The sequence below is a fragment of the Dromiciops gliroides genome, chromosome X (assembly GCF_019393635.1).
Source record: "Dromiciops gliroides isolate mDroGli1 chromosome X, mDroGli1.pri, whole genome shotgun sequence".
NCBI lineage: Eukaryota > Metazoa > Chordata > Mammalia > Microbiotheria > Microbiotheriidae > Dromiciops > Dromiciops gliroides.
The window spans coordinates 69,391,712-69,404,456 of NC_057867.1; the positions used below are offsets into that span (position 1 = coordinate 69,391,712).

A 12,745-nucleotide genomic window follows, 5' to 3' on the forward strand; every position below is an offset into this window, starting at 1 on the left:
CATTCATATTTATTCACATTTAGGCTTAGCTACCTCTTTTTGAGGCCCACCAATAATTATTCAAGAAGACTCTTATTTTAGAGTGAAGTGCCCCCCCTTGTTTTGTTTACTTTTTTGTCTTCCCATGTTTCAACAGTTTGATTGTGGGTTTTTCTCATACCTTCAGCTTGTCTGAGCATGGTGCTTTGTCGCCTTTTTGCATTTGATGCCTGTAAACAACCCAGTTGTTTTCCTTGCAGCCACATTCGTGAACCAGCCACAGCAGCCACTGCCCCAGCTCCTCTGGATCAAGACCTCGTGGACAATATACAGCAGATATTGGCTACCAACCTGTATAAAATCAGGAGAGGGGTAAGGATTTTTTTCTACCCCAAGTAGTGCTTTTGTAGTTCTGCAGATGGAATGAACCTGTCTCTGTTCTGGCACATTTCACATGGATTTTTTGAGGGTGAGTAGCCCCAGTGGTTATCACATTCTGGTAGTCAGATGCCAAACTAGCCTGATGGCTGCCCTCCCAGTTCTAAGATGTTGGGGTTTTGTGAGATATTAATAATCTTCTTTTTGAAAAGATATTGGATGTTGGAGTGAATCAGAGAAGAGAATTCAGTAGATATAGAGATAGGGTGAAAATCTGATAATAAGACTACCAATAAAAGACATAATTAGAATTAGAATTCTGCCAATTTATGCATGATTTTAGTTCCTCTCCTAATTTGGAATCTTTCTACACTGTTATCCCTCAGATTACTCACCTGTAGGATATTACTCCCTATGTTAGGGTATGTTGAGGTACAGTGTATTGTGATAGAAAGGACACTGGACTTGAAGATAGGAGGACAGAGTTCCAAGTTTCTCTGAACATCACTCTTCTCATCTGTAAAATGGGGATAATGATATTGTCAGGGGAGGGGCTTTATAAAGCTTTAAGTTCTATAGAAATGGGAGTTATTATCATTAGTTATTACTTTGTGTAATTATTACATGGAAGGGTTGTGAAATGATTATGTCACTGTACTCTACAGTCATGAGACCCATAGGAAAGTATTATACCTAATCATGGCTCTCAAATATCATAAAAAGAAGTGGAGGATTTGGGTGAAGAACAGAGGGGAGAGAGACATGCAGACATGCAGGGGACAGACGGGCAGGCAGACAGGCAGATGGACAGACAAGCAGATGGGCAGATGGAAAGACGGGTAGGCAGATGGGCAGTTGGACAGATGGGCAGGCAGATGGACAGATGGATGGACAGACAGCCAGCCAGACAGATGGCCAGTGGATGGATGGACAGGCAGATGGACAGATGGGCAGATGGACAGACGAGCAGATGGACAGATGGACAGGCAGATGGGCAGATGGACAGGCAGATGGGAAGATGGACAGATAGATGGATAGACAGGCAGGCAGATGGACAGATGGACAGATGGGTAGATGGATGGATGGACAGAGGGGCAGATGGACAGATGAACAGGCAGACAGGTAGATGGACAGGTGGGCAGATGGACAGATGGACATACAGACAGGCAGATGGGCATATGGACAGACAGGCAGGCAGATGGACAGATGGACAGATGTACAGACAGACAGATGGACAGATGAGCAGATGGACAGATGGACAGGCAGATGGACAGATAGATGGATAGACAGGCAGGCAGATGGACAGATGGACAGATGGGTAGATGGATGGATGGACAGAGGGGCAGATGAACAGACAGACAGGCAGACAGGTAGATGGACAGATGGGCAGATGGACAGATGGACATACAGACAGGCAGATGGGCATATGGACAGACAGGCAGGCAGATGGACAGATGGACAGACAGGCAGATGGACAGATAGGCAGATGGACAGATGGACAGGCAGATGGGCAGATGGACAGGTAGATGGATAGACAGGCAGGCAGATGGACAGATGGACAGATGGGTATATGGATGGATGGACAGAGGGACAGATGGACAGATGAACAGACAGACAGGCAGACAGGTAGATGGACAGATGGATGGAGATGAGTAAAGACCTCAAAAAGAATACCGGGGGGGGGGGCGCAGTTAGGTGGCACAGTGGATAAAGCACCGGGCCTAGATTCAGGAGTACCTGAGTTCAAATCCGGTCTCAGACACTTGATACTTACTAGCTGTGTGACCTTGGGCAAGTCACTTAACCCCCACTGCCAAAAAAATCAAAACAAAAAACAAACAAAAAAGAATACCGGGATCCACCAAAGGAATTGTTTAGTTCGGAGAAGCCTAGGAGTAAATAAATTATTGTTTTCAGGTATGTAAAAGATTTACAAAGAGGAGGTCAAGCAGTCACCTTGTATGGCTCTAGCAGCTCCAACTAGCCTCAACCAGCTCGGACATGATGCTGTTTGCTGGAATATAAAGAAGAATTTCTGAAATGTAACTTGGGAATTGGTGACCTTGTTAGGGGCTACTACAGTCTTCGTTCTTAGACTTTTTTTTTTGGTGAGGCAATTGGGGTTAAGTGACTTGCCCAGGGTCACATAGCTAGTATGTGTCAAGTGTCTGAGGCCGGATTTGAACTCAGATCTTCCTGACTTCAGGGCCGGTGCTCTATCCACTGTGCCACCTAGTGTCCCCACCCCCTTTGAGATTCTTAAAGAAGAGAGATCATAGAGAAAGCATTTTTAAGTGCTTGCTATGGGTCAGGCCCATAAGAAGTAAGAAGAGAAGACTTCTATCAGCCAAAGGCTGAGGCTAGGGCCCTGTATGTGAACCTTGTAGATTTCTTCCAGCCCTCATATTCTCTCTGTGCTACTGACCATACACCTAGCTGTTCGGGGCAGTACTGGAGTCAGTTCAAACAGACTTGCAAACATTAATCATTCAATTTTCAGTGCGAAATCAGCAAATGCTATCAATCAAGGCTTGATGGATTATTTTGTTGATTGTCTATACTTAAGAAAGTGAGAAACTGTTAATATAGATTAAATTTAGAAGTGTCTCATGCATACATTTCTCCAACTCTCCCCCCCAAGCCAGATGTTAAACATTTATCACCCCACCCTTGTGCTTCCTCAGCTTCCAGAGTGGAGCCTTGAGCAGAGCAGAGCAGAGCAGAGCAGAGCAGAGCAGAGCAGAGCAGAGAGACCCTGGCTTGCCATGCCCTTGCCCGTAATGCTGTCCTGACAACCTCAAGAGATCAGGCCAAGGTTCATCTTGGATGGGGAGTGAGTCTGGCCATTTAGGCCAGGAGCCATATATCTGGGAAGCCATTGAGAGGGGTGACCGGAGACAAGGAAATTGAGTTCTTTTAGAGGCAGAGTCTTTTTTCCTCTAGCTTTGCTATTCTTATGAGAAGTTATTTTTGTGAGAAAATTAAGAATAAATATGATTTAAGATGTTTTCTAAGTTTAAGGATGAGGGGTATCTTATGTGTGGGTGAAATAGGCTAACTCTCTTTTTTTGCTTAACTTCCCTGTGAAGGGATTCCGAATTTAAGCCAATTTGAATTGTGTGTGCCCAGTACCTTGAGTTACTTTCTTGACACTTATTTCATCAGGACCCTTCCTTATGTATTCTTTGTGTCGGGCTGTGTTTCCAGGCTCCTGCATATAACAGGCATACCCTTCCAGGAGAAACAGGGGCAGTCGAAGAGGCCAAAGAAATTCTCATCCGCAGACACAAGAGCCTGCGCCATAGCCTTTCCAAAAGTGATTGGGAGCAAGCTGTCACGGAGGTAGGAGTCTTTGGGAAGACACTGAGGGCTTGATTCACTCACATGGGTCTTCCCTGGCAATCACAGCTGTGACCACAAGATGTGGCTACTCCCTCACCTAGAACACTGATGCCCATGTGGGTCTTTTCTCCATGGCCTTTCCTGAAATCCTCTGAAGGGAGAGGGAGCCCATTTTCTGGGTCACTGAATATTTCTTGGATACCAGGGCAGCACTCAGGCTGGCCATCTGTTGGCCCTAACTTGTGACACATGTAGGGCCCACCTCCCTCTCTGAGGATGCCCCTTTCTTTTTCTTACAGGGATCACTTCCCAGTGACTCCCTTCCTTCATCTTGGCCCCTCCCCCCAACCCTGTCTTATAACCAATAAGTGCAGCCAGACAAAACAACATGACCCACTGGCCTCATGTGGACTTCTCCTGAGAGGAGAAAGGCAGGCTTCATAAACAAGTCCTCTGGTGTCACTTCTTGGTAGTTCTGGATAGCCCCTCGGGAGTTTGATTGGAATAACAAGAAATATGCAAACTGTTTGAAGGGGCAACATTGATTATTTAAGTGTTTAGCTATTTTCCTTTACATCCCTGAAGTCATTATGTCAAGTTGTTTTTGACTCAATTTCTTTTTTCTGTACCAGTTCATTCAGATGTTCATGTTCATCTTTTTTTTCCTTTCAACTTTAGACTTTTATTTTCCAAACATGTTCATCATTTTTATGGTCCCATAATATCCTATTGCACTCAGAGTTTACCCAGCCATTCACTGATCAACAGGTACCCGCTTTTCTCCCAGGTCTTTGCTGCCACAAAAAGTGCTGCTAGAAATGCTTTTTGTGTGCATGGGATCTTTTCCTCTGATTTTAGCCTCCTTGGGGTATAGGCAGGTTTGTTAGGTCAAAGGGCATGTGCAGTTTAGTGGCTTTACTAAACTTCTTAGTGGTCTTCTAGAATTATTGGATCAGGTAATCCCACCAACAGTACTAATGTTAGCGTGTCTCTCTTGCCACAATTCTTCCAATATTTATCATTTTTTTGTCCTTTAGCATCTTTGCCAATCTGCTAAGTGTGAGGTAAAATTTCAGAATTATTTTAATCTTCAAGTTTTTTAAGTATAAGTGATTTCATATGATTGCTGACAATTTACATTTCTGTCCTCTGGAAAGCTGCCTGTTAGAATCCTTGACCACTTATCTTTACGCAATGACTTTTATTCTTATATGTTGCTATCAATTCCCTGTATATCTTAGATATCAGAACTTTATCAGAGATCTTTGCCACAGAGATTTTTCCTAATTAACTGTTTTTCTTCTAATGCTAATTATGTTGGTTTTCTTTGTATGAAAACTTTAAAATTCTTTGTAATTGAAGTGGCCTATTTCATCTTCTTTTGTCACCTCTGTTTCTTGTATAGTTAATAATTCTTTCTCTAGTCATAGCTGCCACTCTTTTCAATCTTCTCCAGTGTGTTTCTCCTCTAATTTTTCATAATATGGCCCTTATTATTGGGATATTTTTGTGGCCTAAACCTAATCTCTGCCAAACTGCTTTCCAATTTCCCAGGCTATTTTTATGGAATAGAGAATTTTGGGGGGTAATGGAACACTGGCTACTAAATTCGATTGCTTCTTAGTCTTACTTACTAAGTCTCTTCTTTTTTTTTTTTTTTGGTTTTTTTTTTTTTTTAGTGAGACAATTGGGGTTAAGTGACTTGCCCAAGGTCACACAGCTATGCCCAAGGTCACACAGCTAAAGTCTCTTCTGATAATCAACTCTTCTGTTTTTTTAATCAGTACCAAATAGATTGGATGAATACTGCTTAATGGTATTGCTTAGCTTATCGTAATGCTAGCCTCCCTTTACTTGTATTTTTTCCTATGTTTTCATTATTATTGTTGTTGTTAGAGACTTAGTCTCCCTGTCTCTCCCATACAGGAGTGCAGAGACCACTTCCTGGGCCCAATCCCACTGCTAATTGGCATGGAAGCTTTTACTTGTTCCATTTCCAACCTGACCTAGTGTGTCCCTCCCTAGGGAACCTGGTAACCCCCACTCCTGGAGGCTCACCCAGTTGATTTAGTCTACTGCAGCTCAGAATTCTTCAACTCCCCTAAAGTCCCCCAGCCTTGGCCTCCCCAGTAAAAGGAATTACAGGCATGTCGCACTATTCCTGATTTCCTTTTAAATTTTTGACCTTTGCTTTCTCTAAATGAATCTTGTTATTTTTTTGTCTAATTTTATCAAAAATGACCCCTTGGCAGTTTGACTGGTGTGACAATAAATAGGCAAATGCTTTTTTCATAGCAGCATCCATTTTTATTATATTAGCACAGCCCAGCCACTATTTTCCCTCTTTTTTGTCAGACACATGCTTGATATCCTTCCCAAAGAAATCCATTCCGAAATATCCCAAACTAAAATAGAGATCAACAGAGGAGAAAAAGACTAGAATTAGGTGGAGTTAGTTAGGGAAGCCTCTGGTGAGGATGCATAGGCACAGATCTTGAGCTTGGTCTTACAAAAAAAAAAGGTTACCTAAGTTTATATTGGTAGGAAGAGGGGAAGATGGGGCATTCCAAGTGGGAAAAATTACATCAGCAGGAAAAGCATGGCATATGTGAGCAGTAAGGTAAAATACAAAGACCACTTAAAGGCCAACAGATATTCTCTTTACAATGACTAACACATAGTGAACTTCTTTCACACTTCTCCACTCCCGGGCTCTGGCATTTCGATGGTGTAGACACTGTCCTCTGATAATGTAGGTCTCAGCTCTTTGATGACTTGTGTGGATGTCCATTAGAGTTCTTGTGGTCAAGCTCGTGGGGAGCTTGCCTGGTTGTTGGAAACCAGGGAGACAGTCCTGTTCCCAGGTCTTTGGCAGGCCTGGCAGATAGTGAGTTCCATTGGTCTAGCCTTCAAGAACAGAGTCCTTGCTACAGGACTGGAGTGCTTAATAAACAGAACTCTTAACAGAATATATATTTGCAAGTATTAGCATATAAATACAATATTTGCAACATTCACTTTAATAGGTAAGATTTTAAGAATTATCATCATGAAAATTATCCTTTCATGTAGATTGTAACTGTGTTTATAACTCTTCAGTTAGAGCATCCCTCCCCTCCCTTCTCCCCTCCCTTCTCCCCTCCCCCCTTCCTTCTCTCCTCCTCCTCTCTCCCTCCCCTTTCCTTTCCCCTCCCTCTACCTCCCCCTTTCCCTCTTTCACAAGGACCTGGGCACAATTTTGGGATTATCTCTTTCAAAATCTGTTTTCTTACCCAGGGAAAACTTTGGGAAATTCAATATCTGCCTTATTTTAAAAACCCCTTGGCTCATGCCCACATCCAGGGTAACCCTAGGAACCTCAGTATTCGACTTATTTTGCATCCTTTCCTCCCCCTCCAACAAGGGCCCCTTAGTTTCCCTGCAAGCATCTAGGCTAACAAAGCATTAAAGACAGAAAAGGTTTCATTTATGCAATAAAGGATAGAGAGGATTTATACCTTAACCCACAGACAACCAGGAAAACTTTCTCCCACCTTTCCACAAGATAGAATCCTGTTTTAGGTACTACCCTACTTTTTCATTACTATCCTACTGAGCTTGGGAGCTCTAGCTCTTCGGGCACTGCCCTGTTCAGCTCATGGTTGCTAGGGAGATGGCCGTTCACCTTCATCTCCCGGAGCTACACTGGCCCCATGACCAGTAAAGGGCAAGGCTGGGATGTGCGGCTCCCTGGCGTTGCTCACTGCCTCAGTGCCACTCGGTTCTGCCATTCCCGGCTGCAGTGATTTCCCTTCACCTTGCAGCATCTGGTCACTCTGCTGCTGGTTCAGCATCCTCATATGGCGATGGCTGCCTCTTTCCAGGGACCACATGGATGCAGGGGCCTTCAACCCTGGCCTCTCTGTCCACTGCCAGCTCCTGTCAGCTCTTTCCCTCAGGGGCCACATGGATGCAGGGGCCTTGAGCTCAGGCCTCTCTCCAGGTCCAAGAGTGCCTTGGCATCTCCATCTCTTCTGCCCCCCCGCTTCCTCAGAGTCTGCGCGTGGTTCTATGTCTCCACCGGCTCCATCTCCCCTGGGGCTGTGCACACGGAGCAGGGGGATCTCTCCTGGCACGCGTGTTGTGGTGCGTCTCATGCTGGCTCCCCTGAACTGCTCTGCTCACTGCTTTTAGGTCTGCGTGGTGTCTTTCTCTGTCTGTGTCTTCTCTGGCCCCAGTGTTCCCTCTTTTATGGAAACCGTTCTCCTTTTGTGTGTGCACCCTGGGGAGGCCCTGGCACATGAGGGAGGGAGGGGCATACCCACCTCCTCTTGGCCCACACTTGCTACAAATTAATAATATTTAAGAACCTGCCATGAGGAGAAAATGCAAATAAGCAGGAATTACTTATTCTAGCCAACAATGCAGTTCAGTTGGATGAGAATGATTGGAATCAAGTAACCTAGGAGAAAGCTTATCATGAACACGTCGTAGAACACTTTTGGGGGATATGATGCCAATAATGTTCTTACTGGAACTGTGGTGCGTATGTTGATTAATATTGTTTGTCCAGTTCTGGCCCAGAGCCGCTACTGACCTTGAATTCCAAAGGACAGTGAGAAGTGGTCAATATACTTAGAAGCTCTCACCAATGGGAAAGTGACTTGCAAAAATGATGGGCCATTTTCTTATCTCCCTTAATGACTTTTCAGCTTGTAGGATCAACGATTAAGCTGGAAGGGACCTCAAAGCCCATGGTTTCTCTTCTCTCCTCCCTCTCTTCCCCCAGCACTTTTATATTTGCTGGAAGATGAACTTGATCCTTTAACATTTATTTAAGCCTCATTTTACAGAGGAGGAAACTAGGCCCAGAGAAGTCAACTCCAAAGTCACCTTTGGCAGAGAGGCAGAGACAGAGGTGGGGGCAGAGGCAGAATTTGAACCCTGCCCCTCTGATTGCAAACCTAGGGCTCTTTCTACGGTAGCTCCCTTCATAGCTCAAATAGTTTATGAAGCTCAAATATTCTCATGTAATAAGTAGCTTCATATTTGAACCCAACAGAGTCAGAAACAAGAAGGAAATCAAACCATGGTTAGAATGATGGCCTTCCCTTCCGAGGGATAATACTAGGAATATAATAGCTAAAATATTTCTATAGTACTTCTTATGTACCAGGCGCTTTTCTAAGTGCTTTATAATGAATATCTCATTTAATCCTTACAACATCACTGGAAAGTAGGGGCTATCATTATCTCCATTTTACAGATGAGAAACTGAGATTTTGAGAGGTTAAGAAACTCACCTCAGGGCCCAGAGTGTCTGAGAAAGGGTTTGAACTGAGACCTCTGGACGGACTCCCAAGACAGCCAGTACTCTTTCTACTGTACTCAGATGCTTCTTAATACACCAAAATATTGGGTGGTTCATTAGTTCGTTCATTCATTTGTTCATTTGTTTGCTCGTTTGTTCATTTGTTTATTCGTTCATTGGTTCATTCATTCTTTCATTTCCTCATTTTGGTGAGAGCAATATTCTTCCCCTACTGTGGCTCAGTACATTTCCTTTTGTTAGAGAGATTGTTAGGGAGATTACAAGTGTCTCATTTAATTCCAGTTTCAAACCTAAGCTCCCAGGGGATTGGTCTGAGTCAGGCCTGGCCTATTACACTTGTTCACTGAGCATTTATTATACACTTCCCTTGTGAAGAACACAGTGCTTGGGGAGAGCTGGCAAGGTAAGACATGGCCCTCTCCCCTGTAGTTCACAGTGTAGTGGGGTTAGACATTAAAGCTAAGAATACTGCTGATGCCTGTGTTGTGTATATTGTGCACTGTGTGCATACATCACTGTGTGCAGTATGTGCTATGTATGTGTGATGGATATGTATATGTGTGCAGTGGGTGCATGTGTCTGTGGTATATGTGTGTACTCTTGTATGTATGTGTAGTATGTATACATGTGTGGATCTATAGAAAACGTATTGCTTGGTATGTTTATTGTGTGTTCATGGTATATGTTTGTGTGCGTGCATGTGCGTGCACACATGTGCTGCCAGTGGAGGAGGATGGGGTGACAGCTGCCCAGTGGAGGTGGAAATGCCTCACACCAGTGCTGGATTGGTCCAGGCCCATTTCCTCCAGGCTTTCTGGTGACACTCACCTTCAGTAGGATTATTTTGGCTTGTGCCCAGGAGCCTCTTTCTTTGGAATGGGAGTCATTCAGAGGCTCCATAGAAAGGCGAAGTTGGGAGATGGGATCTGGAGCATCAGTCTGTTTTGATGAAAGGAGTAAGTACCTTGTTTTGGATCTAGAACACATCGTGTAAGGTCTCCTAAAATAGTCATGGAATGAGAATACAGGTCTTTGGTTTTTTGTTTCTCATTGCCCTAGGGGAGGAGTGATGGAGTCTCCAAGACTAGGAATGATGATCTTAGCTTTGACCATTGTGGAATGGGCCCGCCTCTTTGCGCTAGACTAACAGAAAAGGATGTCACTTGCAGAGTTGGCTGCTTTGCACTTTTGGAGACATTTAGAAGGAAAGTTAAGTGCATACCAGAACAGGAGAACTGAGAGCCATCTTGGATCCCTGGGGAAAGCTTTCTTCACAAAGTCTGGGGTTTAGTGGATAAAGCACCGGCCCTGGACTCAGGAGGACCTGAGTTCAAATCCTGCCTCAGACACTTGCCACGTACTAGCTGTGTGACCCTGGGCAAGTCACTTAACCCCAATTGCCTCACCAGCAAAAAAAAAAAGACAAAGTCTGGGGTTTGAGTACTCCCATCCCAGCCAAATGGCACCCCAGTCTCCTGCTGCCATCTTTCAGGCATGCTTCTCCACAGCTGAGCCAAGAACTCTCTTTTCCTTTCTAGCTGGTGAGGGAGACCTTGGTGCTGATATCCCATGGCAGCCATTAGCAGCTGGGTAAGGTCATGCAGGTGCCCAGGCTTGGCCCAGCAGTTGGTGCTCTGGTTTGTGCTCTGTACTCAGCCCTCTTGGGATTTATCCCCAAAAGTGAAAAGGGCTCACTCTGCAACTGACCCTAAAACCAGTGCCAAGGGTTGACTAACCAACCCTTACCCATCCACAAGAACCTAAGCCAGCCTAATTATGTCTAGTCCCTGAGACTCCATTTTAGATGATATCCTAAGGATATTCCCAGTAGATATCCCTTAATCCGTTCAACAAAGGATGTCAGTGGCCATGTCTATACCCTCCCTAGGGAAAAACAGAATTCTAAGCAAAGCTTTGCTTCCTCAAACTGATTTGGTTCCTTGGATAACCCTTCCACCTCTATAGGCCTTAGGAAAATGGAACCCAAAGGGGTTAAGTGACTTGCCCAAGGCCACACTAGTAGTAAGTAGTGGAGCTATGATTTGAACTCAAGGTCTCTGAGTCTTCCCACTGTAGACATGACAATTGTAATCTGTTATAAAATGCGTGGGAGTGAAGGAGGTGTGGAGGAGCCAAGTTCAAATCTCATCTCTTTGCCTCTTACTAATGGTGTGACCCTCAAGATCCCTTCTAGCTTGAGATCTATGATCCGTGACCTCCTGCCCACAGACTGACCACATGTCTGCTGTTGTGGATAATAGGTCACTGATAGCATCACAAAATGTATACCTTTCTTTTGCTACTGAGCTAATTAAATTTGATCAAGGTTGCTATGGACCAGCAATAACAAAGAGACATTTTTCTAGGGGGTTTTCCAGTTGTGTCTGCTCTAGTGCCTGTAGCCAGCCTGGCTCTCTCCTCTCCTCATTAGAGAAACCAAAATTAAAATCAACTAAAAGTTTTTGGTTAAGAATAGAGAAATGAATTCTGCCTTGAGAAAGGTCAGGATTGATGCCCTCATTCAAATAGAAAAACGATCTACTTTAGTCTGAGACCTCTGTCAGAATGACTGAGTATACAGGGTACAGTCTGAGCCAGGCTCAAAATGTTTGTCAGAGGGGCCCTATGAAGAAAATTCCAGTAGAAAGCCAATCCAGACAGGATCTATGGAGTGCCTACTGTGTGTGAGATAGTGTGCTGGGCACTGGGGATGAGATGACAAAAAGAGAAGCTAGTCCTTGGCCTCAAAGAGATTATATTCTGCTGGGGGTGGAGGGATATACCATGGAACTTTCTTTTGTCACTTTCAGCTTCCCCTAAGAGTGGGTGAAGGGCTCACTCTCTGTTGCTCCCATTAGGTTGGATTTGAGACATCACAGACCATGATGAGCTCTGTTCTGTTTTTTACCACCAGGTGGAAGCATTAGAATTCAGTTCACAAGTGACAAATGACAATTCCTGAAGAGCAGCCCTTCCAGACCAATGATGGGAGCAGATAAAACAAGGGTTCCTGCCCACAGGCTCACTGTTTCAGCCACCCCTGCCCCCAAATGGGAGAGTGTGTGTGTATTTTTGAGGGAAGGTATTTTTCGAGGCTCAGAATGTGATTTCATGGATTGTACTTCTGGTAAAAATTCACCAAGGGTCAAGATCAGGCAAGCCTTGATTTCTAGGCTCTTAGGAGGGATTTGGGGAGGTCGTGCCCTTAAACTTTGGCATATATGAACACCCAGACTTCGAAGTCATATTAAAGTGGAAATGCCTTAGTGACATGTTCACAAAGAGAAAAATGAGGAATTATCACCATTTTAATTAGCTTAGGAGAGTTAATTTTCAGGAAAACTAGCAATCTTTTTAAGAAAAAATGCTTGTGGGGGAAAAACCCTGCTGTGACTTTAATAAAGGCACTGTGCAGTTAATAGAGCCGATATGGAAGGTATTACAACAGTTGCTTTTCTTTTCTTTTCCCCTAATTCGCTCATCCATTCAGTCAACACATTTCTTAAGTGCCCTCCATATCCGGGGGCTGAGATGGCTGGTGCGGGGGGGGGGGGCATACAAAAGGTGCCTAACCAGCCGCTGAAACCTTCCACTGAGGGGGACATGCGCCCCCCCCCCACCTCCCAGGGCAGTGCATTCTGTTTTGGGGCTGTGCTCGTTCTTACTAAGTTTTTACATAGTGTTCTGTCATGGATAGGAAGTTGAATTAGGTAACCTCTAAAGCTCCTGTCAACT

At 44.4% G+C, this 12,745-nt stretch overlaps 1 protein-coding gene across 1 annotated transcript in view; it reads left to right on the plus strand.

Moving 5' to 3' along the window:
* Nucleotides 1-12,745, plus strand: part of LOC122734080 (sodium/hydrogen exchanger 2-like) — a 93,339-nt gene that overhangs the window by 63,535 nt on the left and 17,059 nt on the right. The window contains 2 exon segments of the mRNA XM_043974767.1: nucleotides 240-351; nucleotides 3,565-3,699. Coding sequence (XP_043830702.1) covers nucleotides 240-351; nucleotides 3,565-3,699 — 247 coding nt within the window.